Source organism: Apteryx rowi, unplaced genomic scaffold, assembly GCF_003343035.1.
Source record: "Apteryx rowi isolate R43461 unplaced genomic scaffold, aptRow1 scaffold_933, whole genome shotgun sequence".
Classification (NCBI taxonomy): domain Eukaryota; kingdom Metazoa; phylum Chordata; class Aves; order Apterygiformes; family Apterygidae; genus Apteryx; species Apteryx rowi.
In genome coordinates, this window is record NW_020451242.1 from 57,775 (window position 1) to 77,130 (window position 19,356).

At 37.9% G+C, this 19,356-nt stretch overlaps 1 protein-coding gene across 20 annotated transcripts in view; it reads right to left on the bottom strand.

Annotated features, from left to right (window-relative positions):
• Nucleotides 1–19,356, bottom strand: part of TENT4A (terminal nucleotidyltransferase 4A) — a 79,336-nt gene that overhangs the window by 39,028 nt on the left and 20,952 nt on the right. For 19 of the 20 annotated variants that reach the window (XR_003257900.1, XR_003257898.1, XR_003257893.1 and 16 more), the window contains exons 5-10: nt 18,732–18,839; nt 17,760–17,888; nt 16,408–16,621; nt 9,542–9,668; nt 1,986–2,086; nt 1,547–1,719 (exon numbers count right to left, since the gene is read on the bottom strand). Coding sequence is in view for 5 of the 20 variants with exons in the window: in XM_026091966.1 (XP_025947751.1) it covers nt 1,547–1,719; nt 1,986–2,086; nt 9,542–9,668; nt 16,408–16,621; nt 17,760–17,888; nt 18,732–18,839 (852 nt within the window). In the remaining 15 variants the exon portion in view is untranslated. Of the gene's footprint in view, nt 1–460; nt 543–1,546; nt 1,720–1,985; nt 2,087–9,541; nt 9,669–16,407; nt 16,622–17,759; nt 17,889–18,731; nt 18,840–19,356 lie in introns of those variants that run through there. The other variant, XM_026091970.1, reaches the window with a different exon arrangement.

Here is a 19,356-nt window from a genome sequence, read left to right on the forward strand (position 1 = left end):
GCCAATAAGATGGACTCATCAGTAATTACCAGAAACCTGCCATCCCATTGCAAATTAAGATAATGTGCTGCCAGTCTGTTAAGGACATAGTACCAATGAATAACCAGGGTTTAGACCACAGCCTGCCACAAGTATAGGGGCATAAGGCTTTTAATTTTGCTCTAACGGGCAGCACTTCCATTTATTTTGTGGGTGCCAAAACTGATTGCAGTCTTTCTTGCCAAGAAGTTCCTTTCCACTTTTCATTTATTAATTTCTGACATCAGGCAGAGATCAGGTGTCAGGCAAAGATCAGATCATGAAACTTCATCTTTCTGTGTCAAGCAAAAAGGGACTAAGGGGAGGTCCCAATTACTCATTAGGTTGGGAGTGCACGATATTAAGCAACCATTTGCATTTTCTCATAAAACTCAGTCTTACAGCAATACCCACCTCACTGACATATTCAAAACAGGAGCATGCCTAGTAGTATCACTGGCAAGCATCATGCTGTGCTTTTTTCACTAGCCAGATGGGTGCAACTAAAGCATGTACCATATTCACTGGAGGTGGAGTGAGAGGAAAAATTCAACACAGAACATTCAGTAGTGTTAAGGAATTACAGAAAGTAAACAGAAGGTATATAATGAATGCATTTGTCCCTCCAGCATTTGCCTGTGATTATTTCATTTTTGTTAAATACAGTCCCCAACTTTTACTTCCATGTTTGACCAGCTTTTGAGAACAGTCAAGAAACAACTACTTAGCCATCTCTTAGTAAGACCCACTGTCACTCTGTATTGTACCTCAACTGGATATTACATCTTGTTCCATTCAATAGCTGTACCTACAGCACAGAATGCTTCAATAGATTTTAAAATGAGCATGTCAGGCCAAGCAGTGTAAATTTGTGCTTTATAATCTATACTGCCCAACTCTGTGCTGATCTAAATCAACATCAAAACAAAGTGTCTACAAAATCTGAAGTGCCTGAAAACATGACTAAAGAGATTAGAGCCTTCTCTTCCTGGAGGTTACAGACATTCAGCCTGCACTTTCAAAGTGTAAGCCAACAGCAAGACTTTACATATGAGGGCCTCCAGGCATTCAAACATGAACTGACTGCTCAGCTGAAAACAGCAAGGAGTATTAATCACCTTCACAGCAAGTTATGATGTTCCTGATCAATTTGGGATGTGGGAAAAGAGGACTGGAATTTGACAAGAGGAGATTTTGCCTGATAGAGAAAGTACTTATGAATAGATATTTCTACTCTTCTGATTAGTTTTATTAGTTAATGTTGGCTTGAAGGTTTTTAGTTTATTACGTCTAACTACCACCACTAAGGATACCAAAGGTTTAGGACGGAATTAAGACAGATTTCTTCCAATGAAAAAGTATTTTTTTAATTCAAATAATTTTCTGAGCAGAAGTAGTTATTAATTTGCTGTAGCAGCTTAGTGACAGTCATCACATTAAGTGCTGCTATTTTAGTTAGGAGGCTTTGATGGACACTGCAAAATCTGCTTCTTAGTAGCTTTTTAACCCATTAAAAGAAAAAGCTTACAATGTCACTGCCAGAGAGTGATGATACAGAAGAGGCAGATGATCCAGAGGATAACTGCTGTGTGCTAGCCAACGACAAAGTCAAGTGTTGGTTGTAAGGTGGTTCCGAGTCTCTGTTCTGTTGCTGTTCTCCATTACACAGAGCAATCTGGTCTCTTATTTTCAACCTGTTGTCTGTTAACAGAAGACATGAGTATCATTTTAAGAGCACAGAGCATCAACACATGAATCTTGCAGTCTAAGAACAACTTCATTTTAACCAGCTAACAAAGTGAAACACAGGCTCAACGTAGAAAACTATTCTTAAGTTAGAAAGCAACAAATTGCCTTAAGTTTTGCCTGCATACTTGAACTAGTGATTAATTTCAAGGCACAGATATTTTCAATTGCACCAAATCCAAGAAGTTTAAACTGATTTCAAAAATTTCAGTCATACCTACCAAGTTCAGGTGATAAATTAATTTTGCTCCCCCACTTCTTTTTAATCCAGGCTCTGTAGTCAATCACCTCTTGGGTCACTTTGATGATTCTACCTAATGTGCTAAAAAAATTTTAATTGTTAAACAAAGACATTTGCTTACATATTTGTAAGCATTTCAAAAAGCAATCAAATTACATTAAAATCAGTGCAAGTTATCCACAACCAAAGAATCTTTCTGATCTTTCATTTGCTTATAGCAGCATTAGGGCCACCGAAGAGTCACACTTTTTTAAATTAGTGTATTACTTACCTTCTGCCATACTAATATGCAAGCACTGACACAAAGGTAAAACATTTTTATTCTGTATTTCTAACCAATGCATCTTAACTATCAAGAATGCACATGCAAATGCTAGTGTACTTGATAGAGCACTTTACAGGTTCTTGCATTTCTCCATACAAAAAATGTTTCACAAAATCTGGATTAGAACAGCTACAGGATGCGCTGAATGTGTTAATATCCTGGACTCCCAATTCCTCTTCCTGCTGAAGAAACCCCTTCGCTGGTCCTTGCTTATAGATTTAAAAGACAAGTTAAAAGGTTTAAGATCCCTGCAGTTATAAAGGAAGTACCATGGATCGTGAGGTAATGGAAACAAGAAACAGACTGGCTCCAAAACCAGAATAAGTTAGAATTTAAGATGACTCATAAGGGCAACTGGTTCAGGTAAAAAGTCCACCTTGTCTTGTTAAACAGTGACTAATGTTATAAAGTACAGAGCGATGTTTTCCAACATACCTTCCCAACATTCAGCCATTTGCATTGCAGGTCTTCTTGAGCAGGAGTTGTTTGAGAGTTTATCTTTTGGTCTTTTCTTTCATCAAAGGCTGTTTGTTGAAATTCTTACTATTTAGTCAATGATCAGGATTTAAGAATGACTGACTACTGTACAAAAAATGGACCATGGAAAATTACCATCTTGGGAGAAAGGTAATACTATTTTAGCTTTGAAAGTCTTCAATAGTTCTAATAAGGTTATTTCACATCATAAAGGTACAACATACCTTTACTGGAATTTTTCTTTGTTTTTACGTGTACAATGGGAAGGGAGGACATCTGTAGCCTGAATGTATTTAGGCTAGCTTTATCAGGTAACTTCGTAGTAACACTTTAAAAAGGAGCAGTAATCCTCCTACTAGGTTAGAGATTACTACTTCATTGCAAGATCAAATACCGCATACTCCATGTTTAGACTTCCAACTTTAAAGACATGCCAGTGTGTTAGGATTGAAAAAAGCTGCCCAGCATTTAAGCACGTATTGGACCAAATGGTATCATCTACTGCTTAAGTTGATTAATCCAATGGGTGCAAAAGGACCTCATGGACAGAATGAATGTCATCCACCATTTTATTACTTAATATAGATAAATGAGGTGATGCATGTTGGAAAACAATCTTGAATTGTGCATGCAGAATTAAAGGCTTTGAAGTGATTGTCACCATTCAGCAACTAATGGTCTGTGTTATAGTAGGTAATTCCTTGAAAAGCACAGCTCAAAAGCTAAATAGAGCATTAGGAAAGGAACAGCATAAAAGAGAGGACAGCATTTTGTCAGTGCACTAGCCCACGATGTAACGGCATTTTTAACATTCTGCAATTCCAGCTTCTCAAACTCAAAATGGAAGTGTTTAAAACCAAAAGAGACAGAGAATGAAAGCAAGATTGATAAACATTACAGAGAATCAGCTGTAGCCCTGAAGTTGCAGTTCCCAGGACAGCACTGCCAGTATGGAATTCAAACATACAAATGTTGGGCTCTTCAGCCCTGGGACAACAAGAAATCTTGGAGCTGAAAGTTTCACCCAAGCAAGCCTTCAGAAAGATTTGAACTTTTACTCCAGGATGACCCATAGGTTCTACAACTACTATCAGCAGTGGTCTTAGAATTAGAAGATGAACAATGAATGACAAGCTCTTCAGAAGACAGAGTTAGCTTGTCAAGTCTGAAGCTTGTTGAAGTACTTTCCCAGAAGTAACTAATACCAGTCATGCCTTCATATACCAGAAGGAGAATGAATGACATAAGATGGCATTTTTATTGGCCTGGGAGACTGGTATAACAGAAATGCCTGCCATCAATAGGCGTAAGGAGCAAAACTACTGCTACATCAACAATTATAGTAGAATTACACTTGAAGAACCTGGGAATCTTCTCTTACTAGCTCCTTTCACAAAGCAGATCAAAGCTCCAAACTCTGCTTTTTGGCGGTGGTGGTGGTGGGGAAGGTTTATTACTTGCACACCAAAATTAAAAACATTCACTATGAGACATCAGAAACTGAAAGGTGATTAAGTCTTAGGAAAGGAGAAGCAAATGTGATCAAACTGGATACTGCTCTTGAAGAACCAGATGTCATATGCATGGGACTCAAGCATATCCATGGGGTCAGAATATTTCTCAAAATAAACATTTTAAATTTGTGCTTATATCTCAGTGTTTTCAGCCCTGAAAATGCTTAGGAGCAAAGAGTAACTGTTAATCTGCCGAGCCTTTAGTACTAGAGAATTCTATACTTCTTTTTTTTGTTTTTTTGTTTTTTTTTTTGGCGGGGGGGGTTGGGCAAGGCCAGGATTTCTACATATGAGACATTCCCAACAATCTTATAAAGATAATTGTAAGAGGTGGAAAAATACCAAGGTAACTGGTTAACAAAATTACAGTTCTCCTATGAAAGATGGCCCACTTAAAGATTTTTCTCTAGATATTATCATATGGTAAAAACAGGGATATGCTACTCGCATAACCCAGTCTCCTAATAACTAGTTTATGATAAAAGTTTAGAAGCTCCAGTTTTACACACCACACAGTTTTTCTGTCAGCCTAATGCTGATTAATTTGCAAGCCCTCAGGTCACAGGGACACTTTCTTGCTGTCATTACAGCCCAGTTAAGATCCAAATACACCTTAGGATCACCCTCAAAAGGATCAAATTGCTGACATTCAGTAAGATCAAATATCTAAAGCTCCAGTCAAGTTCCACGTGAAAGAGCACAAGAGCAGGAAAAAATAAAACAAAACAAAAAAAAACCCAAGAAATATTAAATCCATGAAAGAACAGTCAAAATAACTGTTAAGCAGACCTTAGCTGAAATTATGAAGCACCTCCTTGGTGTTTAAAGGACCATATAATCTAAACCAGACTAAAGAGCACCTGAGAAGGATCTGATGAGCATGAGGGTAAGAAAAAATGTAGAATTTTTAACTAGACATCTTTTGTGTAAAAAAGCTGATATTGCTGATACCTCCCAAGGGACAGCATGCATTCTAGAGACAGCCATCCAGCATTCAAGCTGTGAATTAGAGGAAGGACTGTTGCAGATTGCATGTATTTCTACTTCCTGTGTCAGCAGAGCTAGCAGGTAAATTTTACATTTCCTTTGACAGCTCCCAGAGCTCCCAAGACTATTTTGGCCAACCACGGGCAACCTGAACCTAACATACAGACCTGCTGGCAGTTAGGTGAACTGTGCACCCAGACCAGAGCAAACAGCTTCCTAGAACAGAAGAGGAAAATCACTTTACACATGGTAAAGACTACTGCTGCTTTGAAAGTTATCGGCTATAATTAACAATCCCAGACATGCAGTAGTAAAGCCTAGCCAAGGCTTCCTCAAACTCTGACCTGTTGGTCTAATTGTCCCTCTCCCTCAGATACTTCACCACCGAGATCATTTAAGTTATCATCTGGCTCCAGTTATCAATAACTTGTTACCAATCTAGAATTCTGGGAATTTCAGAAAGGTTTCAAAAGTCAAAGTTATATTGAAAAGACACATTGCAGCAGAACCAGGCTTCCATCCCTAGTTTCTTATGACCTCGTCTTCCTTCCAAATAATGATTGTGCTAGCTGTTCGGAGATGCAGTCTGGGCACATATTCATACCTGAACCACATGACAGAACTGAATAAGCCAACATCCTGGGCTACAGAAATACTTATTAACCCAAGGATGCATCTGTACCCAAAACAGCGTAACTTATAGCTGCCAAATGGTGTGATACCTCTTCATCTTCCCCAGAGGTAAATTCCTACTGCTTCTCTCACTTTTGATCTGCTTAAACTGCAGCCACAATACAAGCTGGATCAGCTTGCTGACATGACAACCAGAATAGTGTGTTGCTAAATTTGCTCTCAGACAGACCAGAGAGTTTATCTGACTCACCTTCTGACTGCAATATCACTAAATCAGATCCAATGCAAGAGTCCAGAATACGTGGACTGAGAAGAAGGAAAGTGGCTCCTAGCAGCAGTCCATGGATAGTTAAGCTATACAAGGTAATGTGAAATTGCACCTTAATATATTAGCACTGTTGACCTTCACAGCAGATAGTTGACTACTATCAAAGAAAATGAATCAATGAACAAAAGTTTATTGAATAACTTCTGATCAAGTTTTCTGTGGTTTAATGAGAAATAGAATACAATTGGAAAGATGGTCACTGTAACTTTAGAATATCACTCCTTACAGACTTCTTTAGCTACTAATTTAAGATGACACAGACGCTCTTCTGGTTACAGGTTATGGCCAAAGTTGTTCAAAGCACATTCTGTGACCGACCCTAAGCAGCAAGTGTCCTGTTCATAACTACTTTACAGTCAGACCCTGTGGTCCTGAGTCCCTATGGCCTCAAATACTAAGAAACAGATCCTGTGATTTTCAATCACTTTGGCTAAAGTCACAACTCCAAAACTGATCTCATGTATGGGTCGTACAGGCTGAAAATGAACTGCCAGTCTCCTCTTTCATATTCCTGCCAGAAAAACCTCTCCTTCCAAGATGACAGGAATCCATTTGCTTCCACAAAATCTTCTGAACTACTAACCTCTCCTGAGAGGCTCTTGAAAGAGGATGGGCAAGGCAGAGTACATATAAAACAGTGTTAAAGTAATTCAGGTAGTTTTGAGCAATTACCTCCAATACTCAATTGAGTACTGTTCCCACTCAGTAAGTATGGAGCCAAAATATACTGAGAAGTCCAGACAAGATACTTTCAACACCCATTACACTTTCAAAGGTTATATTTAGAAGCTTGAATGAAGATGCTAGAGAAATAGATTTCAATCTGCCCATAATACTCTGTGTGTCTTATTGGTGCAGAACATGGACAAGAGTAAGATCTGTGCTGAAGGACCAAAAAAACTGACTTTTTTTGACATGGGGATTATCAGAAGTAGAAGAGGGAACTAGAAAGCCTTTAATTACCTTAGGCTTGTGCTCATTTGAGTTAGACTGACCCTGGAAAAGTGCAATAATTATGACTACCAAGAAAGATTTGAAAGCTACAGAGATGGTCATCTACAAAACAGGATTTAATTATATCTATATAGTAGAGAAGTTTTCCAGGAGAAGAGTTGATATGAACTCAAACCCACCAGCCATTCCAAGAACAAATCTTCACACTTAGGGGAAAGCTAGCCTGAATTATGACAAAACTGAACAAACTCAAGCCAGCCTGAGGAATTCAGCTTCTTGCAAGTTCTTACCCTTTCAAGTGCTCTTCAGTTAGTTTTTATTCTGTCTTCTAGTACAATATCAGACAGCTAAAGGAAGTCACTGCTCCTAAAGGGAGCCCACTGCTTACAGCTTAACCTATCAGTAACAAGCCTAGAAAAGGAAAATTGGATCAGGATGAAGGGCTCCTGGATGGTTCAGGCTATAGTTCAGGCCACCAAAAGAGTTTGTATAGAGAGCCTGGACCACTGTCTAACTGGTGGCAGAAGGATCTGAAACAAACCTGAAATGCCCAAGTACATCATGTTTAACTACTAACTGAGACCAAACATGGACTGCTGTTGAGCTTTTGCAACAAACATGGTCCCAAACAGTACATCATCCACCTACAGATCGTTAGCTGTTGACAGGGCTGGTGCTGGGTGGGACAAATCGCATACTTTGTGCAATATTGCTCCTCTTATGATATCATTCCCTCCAACACAATGGCAAGTCACAAATGCGACTGGTTCTGAGACAGTTTTCACTGGCACAGAACTAGAGGAATGACAAATTAGACCTACCACACCTGAACACTGCCGCTGGGACTTCTCCCCAGGTTTGGAAAAGTTGTGACAAAATTCAAGCATTTCCCCAAATAAGTAGACGTGTACATATGAACTGCAGATGATGATGACATCTGTGGCTTGCATTAAATACCTTTACAAACACACACTTTTTAATGTTTGTAGTATAAATACAAGTATCCTGTAAGAGAATAACTATATCCTTTGGAAACCTCACAGCTCAGAGAAGTTAATGAAGGCCAAGACCTAAGACACAAGCAAAACTTCAGGAATCTCTAAATTGTTCTATCCATACTTACATGAGAATGAAGTACAAATTTCATTTTGTAAATGAGGAAAAACTCAGCCAGTACAAATCTTGCAGATACACCTTTAAGTTATCTTAAAACAGTAGGGTCTCAAATGTCAGTGTGCAACTCCGTACACACCACTCTTCCTATCTGTCATGGTCAAATGTGCAGTCACAACCTTTGTGAATTTAACACCACAGAAAACCTAGAGACTCGCAGGCACTATTAAAGTACTGTCAGTTTTAAATCCAGAAGTGAGAGAGACTGGATGCACTTTGGGGTAATCATACCATAGCAGAACTATTTTTCCTTTCTGTTACATTAATATTGAACATTAACAGCTTTAATAAGTTTTGGAATTGTATCTAGATGTACCTTGTTACAGTCACTCCTCCCTGTAATTAGCTGGGGAGTTCAAAATACCATTGGGATTCTAAGGGAAGTCCCAGGGGAGACGCATCCTCTGATTTAGCCCGAATTTGTACTGAGGATTAGAAGTGAATAGCACATAATGGAGCAGATATGAATGAAAGTGTGATATGCCTTTATTTTCTTTCTCCTCTCTTTTCAAAGAAAAAAGTTTATAAAGGCATGAGCTTAAAAAGCACTTCTTACTGTCTTTCTTAAGTACTGGACAGCTAAGAACTGCATTAAAAATCACACATCTACAAGTATGGTAACTTTTAAATGGCATTTCTAAAGTTATGGCCAAACTGAACTGATTTTTCTAATACCTTAATTACAAATAAAGCCTTTTAAAAAAAACTTATGGGAGCACATTAAAGAATTAATTAAATTTCTAGCCTTGCTTTGTCTGGTTTTAAGTCTAAACAAACTATTTGTTCATTTGTTGTTTCTTTCTACCGCAGTACACAAACATATCATACCAAGCACAACACCAGCAGTCCTTCCTTTGAAACATTTTAGGCAGAATGTTTGAGGAAAGACCAATACATCATCTGGCTCCCTTCTACACTAAGAGAACATTACACTGGACTCATCCTGGTTTTTATCAGGCTGCCTCCATCTCTGCTGCACACTAGGGTATTATGTTCTTATAGCATTGGGCCAGTCTAAATCTCTGGGCAAATTTCAATACAGCTGCAGTTAAACAATAAACAGCAATATTCTTTTTATTGATAAGATCCAAACATTCCTAATTGATTAAATAGACAAATGGATATTCAAAAAGTGGACTAATTACCTCTCAGAATCTCTATTTGGATATGATCTTGCAAGTGGTGATACTGCATGGCTAAGAACAATGTAGGCATAATCAAAAACTTGTTTCACTTGCATGGCACCGTAAGAACTTCTGCCAACGTCGTTTCCTGTAATAATGTGACAGTCATCAGGTCAAGTTTGTTTGTTTGTTTTTTAAATACCAGTAACCAGAAAAATATTCATACTGAAAGCTCAGAAGCCTTAACAATACAGCTTAACTCTGACTGTTTAAAGGTGTCAGCCCATTCTGTACATAGCAGGAACAACTAAGCGTGCCTATCTAAACAAAGGAAGCTAACGTTTTGAATCCAGCTTAACAGTATGCATTCAATTTAGCACTTGTAAAATGCTATTGTACCAGAACATGGAAGAAACAGAATGTAAAAAGACAGCTATAAAGAGCTTTAGCTGATCTCTTTAAAAGAGAACCTATCATGCTTACATTAAGGCATCAAGTCGCACTTACCAGTAGAGTTCCTGAAGGCCAAATTCAGCTTTCAATTACCCCTGTGCAACCACATTACCTTCATAGGGTCAGCTATACTTACAACAACCCCTACTTAAGCTTATCAGTACTACAGATGAATAACCCACCTCATATGGATTATATCCCAGAATAAACCTTTTAAAAAAAAAAAAAAAAACACACACACACACACACACACACACTCACTCTATCTCACAGGATTCCAAAAGCTTGTACTTTTTTTTTTTTTTCCCGTTGTTCGTTTGGGTTTTTTTTAGTCAAGTTAGTGGCACTTTGACTGCCACTTTTTAAACATGAATGATAAGTATAGCAGAACTCCTTCCAAACTCAGTAACAGGTGTGAGGAACTGGAGAAGTTAAGAACTTTCTAAAGCTTCTATATTAGTGACAATGTACAGGCATCAGTCTTCCGTTTGGCACTTAGAAAGATCTTGCTGGTACCAGCAACAACAAGCATTTGGGCTTTTTTTCCCCCGTAAATATATTTGGCACCAGACAGCAACTGTTCACTGTCACCACTTAAATTAAGAAACAATTAAAAACAACTTCCTTCAAACTGTGTGTCTGAAATACAGACTAGATCTTGAGTGGGTAGAAAGCTGCTTACAGCAAAAAGTTCCGTTCCTTCAGGATGACACCTGAAATTCCACAAGACCATGTGAAACAGGCAAACCATAGAACATGGCTATTTTAAACTTACCAATCAGGGCCAATGAACAGGTTTTAATGAAAAATTATCTTTGAAGATAAACAGGGAAAGGATGGAGGCCACTAGTTTGAATCTAATTAGGCTGATGTTAAGGGAACCCTTCACTTGCTGAACTATTTTTGCCCAGCACACAGTTATAGATAAACTTTCTGAAATCTACCATTCGGGGGGGGGAGGGGAACCACACACACACACACACACACACAACCTTGGCTTTACTACTTGATAACACATTTTAGTCTTTCAAGTTTCTCCAAACATAATGCCATTTTAACAGGAAAGCATAAATCAATGAAAAGAGATTGGGAATATAAGAGCATTTCGGGAACACAGGATTTCTTTGGTAATATTTACGGTCAAATAAAAAACAATTAAGACAGACTTAATGCTTACTGAAGTGACCAGGTATCTTGTTCTTAAGGTACTCCTGCAGTAGCCAGCAGATACTAGACTCAAAATTAGAGAAGTGTAATCTGCCCCTCCCTTTCTGTATAAGTGATATTTGTAGTTAGACTCTACCCTGAAGTAGAAGCAGAGACCATTGTTGGCCTGGAAAAGCAAACCTAGGAAGAAACATGCTGAAGTTAAATTCAAAGCTTCACTACAGAAAAGTGGGTAATAGAGACTTTCCACAGTATTTAGTCCAAAGCTAGCTGAACAGAGACCAAGGTATTTCACTGGTCAAGAAATCAGATAATGAAAATATTAAGTTAATTCTACTAGGTCAGTGATGCTATCAGTACAGGTTTTCCAGGGGCCTAAGTGTCCTGTGACAATGCTACATTCCACTTAATAAAGTGCTAACAGGTACATACAAAGGAGAATAAGCTGAGAAGCAATACAGAAAGAGAAATAATATATACAAATGGTTGAACGCATGCAATTGTACCTACCACTAAGTTTATATAACAAGAATTAAGAATATATACGCAACCAAATCACATTAGTTTAGTCTAATCTGGTGCTAATGCAACCACTGACACAGGTTTGACATGCATCCTGCAAGGAGCTACACCAAATGAAGACACTGCTGCTCCAAAGCATTGGTTACTCCTGTTTACAGTGGCTGCCACCTCCACTGCTCTGCCAACAAAAAAAAAAAAAAATCACGAGCCTTCACTAATTCATTTACAGCAAACTCAGGCAGTTTAGTTTAAACCACTAACGAAGTTGTGTATTAGCCTTGATTGAAGCAGATTCAATAAGAGGCAAGATAGCTCATACCATAGCATGCCTAGGTTCCTGGATTGCCTTGTTCTGYGCCTGTAATTAGTTCATAAATATGTCCGAATAAACAGTCTTATTCAATTATACACTCTGAACTGACTTTTGTACTGCAGCTGAAAAAGCAGGTATGGCGCCAAAGCTACTATGGTAGCTACTATGAACTGTATCAGTCAAGTGTGTATAGGCATGACCATACCCAATCCACAAAGCAACATACTAAAGAAGCCAGAAGATCACATACTCACATGTTGTCCTGAATTTAAAAAAAAAAAAAAAAAAAAAAAAAAAAAAAAAAAAAATTCTTCCAAGAGATCATTCTCATCAGATCACGTTTTACATACCCAAGCCTGTCTGTCATTCACAGTCAGAATCTGCAGATTGATCAGTTAAAGCATGAACTCAGGTGCTTTCACTCTTAAAAAAAATTTGTAAAGGCTTCAACCCTCAATATTACCAGATAACAATCATGTGCAACTTCACAGAGAATTCAACCCTCATTCTTTTTATTGCAGCATAAGCCTTCATTCCTGAAGGAGCATGTCTAAGATTTCCAAGAGTAGCTATCAGTATTATCACTCAGTTAAGCAGTCTTCCATAACCTGAAGTAATTTTAAAAACATGGCCTGGAAAAGTAAAGGTAAGACAGTAAGCAAGGACAGAAGCAGATCTGTTTGTTTTAAGCTGTTACCCACTAAATACCTTTTTGCAACATTCAGCATTTAGGAGCTCTTTCAGCTGCTAGTCTTGATGTATTTTTGTATAAATGTTTTATACACACATGCATACATTCGCACATTCTAATCACAAATAGCAGGTATTGAAAAGCTGTGATGAATCTTGGGCAGCCACTAAAGCTAGAATACATACTCCCAATAGCTGCTGTTCACCTCAAATTAAGTTACTTAATGTACTTGTAGCATATCAAGATGCAGAAGCAAGCGACACTAAGCATAACTAGGCCAGCAAGGTAAACAGTCCCTTTTCAAAGAAGCCATATGAAATCTAGTGTTCAGTATTTTTGTTAGTGCCTGTAGCAATTCAGAATGAAAAGCAACAGTTTTCTAATGAAAAGAACAGTGGAGATGAAGATGCCAGTCTTAAGCTATGACTTAACTACTCTTGCTGCCAATCTGAAGCAAGACCAAAATCATTCCGAGTATCAAAAATGTGTCCTTGATAATCCCCAGGCTCAAAGCTAAAAAGCTTAAAGGAACAATCTTCCCTAACAGTCTGCTGAATAAATGCAAAGTTTATCTTTTAAACACAGTTTAAGGATTTGTCACCTGCAACCASAGTCACATGTCTTCCAGGACAGGACACTGAAAGGCCAATTCCATATATATGAACCTCTTGGAAGATGACGAACCTCTACACCCCTTCAACACCTTCCCCTTCCCCTGAATAGAAATAGATAGGTATCTTCAGCATAACAGTTTAAGTGACTGACTCAGCAATTCTGCTAGATGAATGCTTTCGGCATGTCTTTTACGCATCACATAACAAAAGAATTATTGTCTTGAGAAGCTGACGTGGTGGCAGCTACAAGATGTTCACAAAAATTTCCTTCTTTGTGAGGGAGAGATCTGCATCTCATTACCTAGTCCTAGGACACTAACTCAAGAGGAAAAAAAAAATTCTTAGAATATCTATCTAGATCAGGTCAAAACCAGCACCCTAAGAAATATCACAGGGTAGTTTAGTCTGCTATCTTAAAAACAGATTTCAACATAACCTGTCCCACTTCAAAGTGCAAACTCTTGACATCTTTCCTGGAATCTTTGTTCTCAAAGCACAGAGATTATAATCCTCTAGTGCCCAGTAAATAATCTTTGCGAAACTCAGAGGAAACCCTGCAGCACCCAAAAGAATCTAAGGAAAACATACAGAGAGCAGAACAGCATCAGAACAGGCTGGTGCCTGTTACATCCCGCATTAGGAACTAACAAAACACTGAGCAGTTAGAACTGAAGGACCATATCTTTCCGAAGATATAATTTTTCTGTTAGCCAGACATCACCACTTCACACTGAAGAAATATCAGTCCTCAGACTTAGAGGAACCAATCCCACTAAATTTAATCCCGTCCTCTATAAGACTTTCTAAAGCTATCCATGAGCTATACCTTTCGGCACACCCTATGACACAGCTTGTGCAAATACTCATAGTAGGGATTTTCACACTACCTGGATAATCTTAAGAAATGGAAAGGTTGTTTGGGGGTTTTTGGTTTTTCTTCATCCCTGCATTTTGCCTCTGTTTTCAGGACTAAGTCATCTTTCAAAGTCTTTTTCCAAGGCTTAACCAGAATTTTCAAGAAAGCTGGGAACACGCTAAGTAGGACCCCAAAGAAAGATTAAAAACTGGTGCATATAGAGCACAAAGAAACAGGTTTCTGAAGGAAAAAATCTACAGCAACTTAGGCTAATCTAAATAAGGAGAGCAACAGCTGTCCCTTTACCCAAAAACTTGTTCCCATCTCTTCTTCAGTAGTGGTACTAACCCTCATGGGATTAGACATCGACCTGCTCTGACCACAAACTAACACAGAGATTATGATTTGTCAACTAAACAAGAACCTGAACCCTTGAAAAAGTTCTTTGTATGGAGACACAAACAGTAACAAGACTAAACTAATTATTAGAATTTTAAATATTAAATATATACACTTGATAGGCACTTCCAGACACTAAGGATATGTGATTAAGCCTAGACCTAAGGAGGCTGTATTTCTGAGATCCGATTCAAAGAGCCATCCTATATCTTCTAAACAATTTTCCTCCTAGTTCCATCAGGCAAGTTCTGAGCTCTATGGCAGCTGCCAGACGACCTACTTTAGGATATGCTCTCCAGATGACTTATTTCAAGTTATTGTCAGCTTTCATTTGCCTTGCCAAAATGTTTTCTCCTATAAGAATTTCACTATCTCAATCTGCAGAGCCTCGTCTGAAATCTAGTTCTCAGCTCAGAGCACAAAAGCAGGGATCTATCTTCCAGAGTTCTTCGCTTCTTCAAAATTTATGCTAAAGGAACAGTTCAGAGCCCTTACTGGATTTGCCGCTTCTTTTCAAAGAGTCAATGGAAGGAAGAAAAAATTCTAAAATTTGACTATTAGTAACGATCAAAACATTCTACAGTATACATAAACTCTTCTCTCTTAGTCCTCAGCTAGCAGACAGGAAAAAAGAAAACTGGAAGACACAGTAACTGTTCTTCATTTTAGAGAAACATAGCTCAGGCTGCTACCAAAACGGATCTTCAGACAAATAAGTACCCAGCTACTGAATAAAACCTCAAAAACACTGTGAAAATGTTCTGCATAATCACAGTTATGCCTGCTCAAGTGCAAGACTTACGTAAGAGTTGCGATGGACACAAAGAATCTCAGAGCTACCTATCAGCAATGTGGTTAGAAAAATGAGCATCTTAGCTTGCAACCTGTTCTAGAGAAGTGTGAACATTTAGCACACTGAGTATTTAGAAAGGAGTCAAACTTAGCTCCTGATCCATGGTATTTGCTTTAGAAGTGCTATACATAAGCAGCCTACCCACAAGATGTGACAGTATAAAGGAGTTTGAGTGTCAATTACATTCTAGAAATATTAATGCTGAAGTCCAAATCAACTGAATATTTACTTTGTTAACAAGCTGTTTTGGAATTCCAGTTACTTGTTGCACTCTAAATGGAATCCGAACTGAGGACTAGCTGGAATGTTTTCAGGAGTTCAACCAGAATTAATCTCGATTATTTTGAAGGTTACTGAATCAAAATGAAATCTTAAAGAAAAAAAATATTGGAGCTGGTTACTTCCAAAAGTACATGCAACTAAAATGGACATTCTATAGAGGTGCCTGTGCAGTGCAGAAGCCATTTGCACAAGTCAAACTCTTCATACCAACATCATATTGCAGCCTCTCCCTTGCTCCACACTCCTGACCAAGAGTTCACATTTCTGTGCAGTCTCTGAGGTACTGCCCTGTAGGAGGGTACTTCATTTGGGGCTTTTTTTCCCCATATGGGACAATTCAAGAATGGCACTGCTCTGTAGACTGTGTGACACATTCCTTTCTCATTCTCTCATAATGAAGAATGGAGTTCTGTTCCTTCTAGCAATTCCCTTCCAGGATTTCCTGGACCTCTTTCCTCCCTGCTCCTCATCACTATTAGAGAATCTTACTATACACTCATACATTTCTGCATTTCCATATATCTGCATTGTATGTGTGCAATCAAAATTACTGCAGCTATGAATCTTGGGGGATTTCAGTTCCTTATCCATTAACCCATCTCCATAACTGTACCACACCACCAGAAAAATTCTTTCCCCAGTGTAACTTCTCAACTCATACAACAGACTTTACGGACTCTAATATAGCACAAGTTGAGCCAGAGCTCCAGAAAACTGCAAGAAATGTATAGTCTTACCAGGCAGGAGAGGATCTTCAATACATAACATGGATGGTCTGTATCCATTGGTCATGACTTTCATGATTTCTTCTTTGGCAATGTAGGCACCTCCATTTTTTATTCTAATACCAGTTTTCAAGTAATTAAAATTCCTTCCATAGAGTTCAAAAAATTCTATGAGAAGCATTCCAAGGTTTTCATCAGCTCTTCTGGCATCAATTCTTGGATGCAGCTGTGACACAGAACAGTTGCTAATTATTAAAAGTGAACACTTGTCAGACTGACACTATGCAGCAAGAAATCTCTCATTGAAACACCTGTGTACAATCTCTTCACAGAAGTTTGAACTGAGGGCATTAATACTTCATGTACTGAAACTACTTTCATTTAACCAAGAGGGGGCAGCACTTAAGTAGTCTATGGAAGCCAAAGAATTCTTTTCCTATCTCCTCTCCTAACATTTGAATAGTTAGTAAATCCCTTTTCCTAAGCCAAAAGCAGTAAGAAGTACTGCATACTACATTAAGGCCTAGTTTGTGAAAGAATAATAGCTGATTTTTCACACAAATTCAATAGGTTTTAATGTTTTCAGAAGATGGGAGAAGATGAGAGAATCTGTTTACCCCAACTGATCTTTTTCTCAATCTCCCCATATTATATTAGGTATGTAATCTACAGCTATATTCCAATTACTCATTTTAACAGCACTGGGATATGTGGGTTTTTCCATTATCACAGGCACTGAGAGGGACAAACATTTTACTTGGTCATACTGATACAAAGTTTGATGTCACTTACAAAAACATATTGGAAGAAATTATAATTCATTAATATGTTCATGAATTATCTAAAATATCTGCCAGTTTTCAATATGTCAAAACCTAACCAACCCACATATAATTAAAAAACAATGGAGGTGTTTAATGTCATAGTTCTAACGAACACTCAGAAAGCAACTATCTCCACATTTAATATCAGTAGGCTAGGAAACAACAGGCTTAAACTGCATTCTGGCAGATTTAGGAGATACCAGTAGGAACATTCAGACACTGGAATAGGCTGCCTAGGAGGATGGCATAATCCATACCTCTGGGCCTGGTAGAGAAAACAATGCACCACCCCAAAGCTGTTCACAAGGTTCCTGCTGCTGCTGTTTCAATTTACRGTTAACAGAAGTTCTTCTTAAACAGAGGTTTAAGAGGTAGTCTATAGCAGCTGCCAACAAGCACACACCCAGAGCCACAGCAATAAAGCTAGCTGTGCATTGCCAGGAAAAATCAAAAAGAACAGTACCATTTGTAACAGGGTGCAAGTACAGAAACCCAAAATTTTTTTAAAAGAATTCACAAGCAAATAAGGAATAAACTTACCTGCAGGAAACTAATTGCCATTAAAATTAGGCTGTAAGAGCTAATTCCACCAGTAAAAACTTCATTCAAGTCCCTCTGAAGGAGGAACTGTTTTAATACTAAAATCAAATATGGCAGCAAAGAATATTTCTGCAAAGCAAAATAAGTTCTATCAATGATAATGTCAACTTTTCAAAACAAAACAAGAGCTAAACAATCTCAAAGATTTGCATTCTAATGCAAAAGTGTTATTCAGTAGCATGCTATATAATGTTTTCCTCAGGAAAAAACACATGCATTTTTATTCTAGAAACTGAGAAGAGTAGACTTCAACTCTTATTTGATCAAATAGTCTACATGTCAAATTTAATTTGTTTTCCTCAAACAGGAGGATTTTTATATCCTTCCCTGAATGCCAGTGTCACTCATTACAACCAAAGCTTTTCATCTGAACAGTACTTTCACTGCAGAGCATAAAAGTAAACTTGATTTTAAGTACTCATCAACAGAAAAATTGGTTTTAGACATTTTGTTTAGCAAGAGAGTATTCATAATTCAATGTCACAAATTCAAGTAAGGAAACTTGAATTGTCTTTCTTTAAAAAGAAAGTTTAGTATCTCACCACAGACCTAGATACAACTGTAGAAGTCCTTTCAGCATACAGGTTTATCCACAAATATCCAGCACTCAAATATTGGAAAAATCTATGTAAACATTCAATTTACATGTTTGCAGTTTCTGATTTATAAAGACCAAGATCGAGGCTTTTAAAAATCCTCATGTCTTTCTACCAACTAAGGCAACATTGAATAGATATGAAAATAAATAAAATATCCATGTAGAAGATAAATTAAAATATTCACGTAACTAGTATTAATGAAAACAGCCTTCAGCAATGAGCTTTTAAAAGTCTTAAGCCATACCAAAGACAGTTAGCTAAGCACCTAGTGCATCATTCCTAAACAGTATGGCATTAATTTTATGGCTGATACCTTCATGTACTCCTTGATAAATCGAGCTGCCTTCACACCAGTTTCCACATTAAAACTGATGTCAACTTTCACTTCTGTCTCCTGGTCAGTAAGTTTTATTATTGGTACCTGAAAAGATTAAGACAAGGTTTTATGAATCCTCAGAAATGGAACACTGATGCTCCTCTCCAGCTATTCACTTAAGACATGAACAAAACCAGTCCAAATGAATGCCACTGTCAATAAAAAAAAAAAAGATGTTTTAGAGAAAGGACTTGACAAGTGAACTCTTATGAGGTGATTATGAACATACACGTGTATGATATTACTTACGAACACACATGTACTACTCTCCCATAACTGTTAGATATCTACCTTCATAGCTGAAATATCAGTGTCGTTTCATGAGACAACTAATTTTAAGTAAATGACTCACTGCTGCTAGTAAGAGACATCCTACTCCCATAACCTGTGTTCATCTGACCATTCAACGTGCTAAACAGAGAAGACTAGCCTAGCAGAAAAAGTAAAAGCTGCCTGCTGATTTATCAAGTTGAACTGGCTCACTGCAGAGTCAAGCGAAAGCCAGACTGGTTAAAAGCAAAGCAGGAAGAGCAGCACTTTCTTTTCCAGTAGCAGTGAGTCA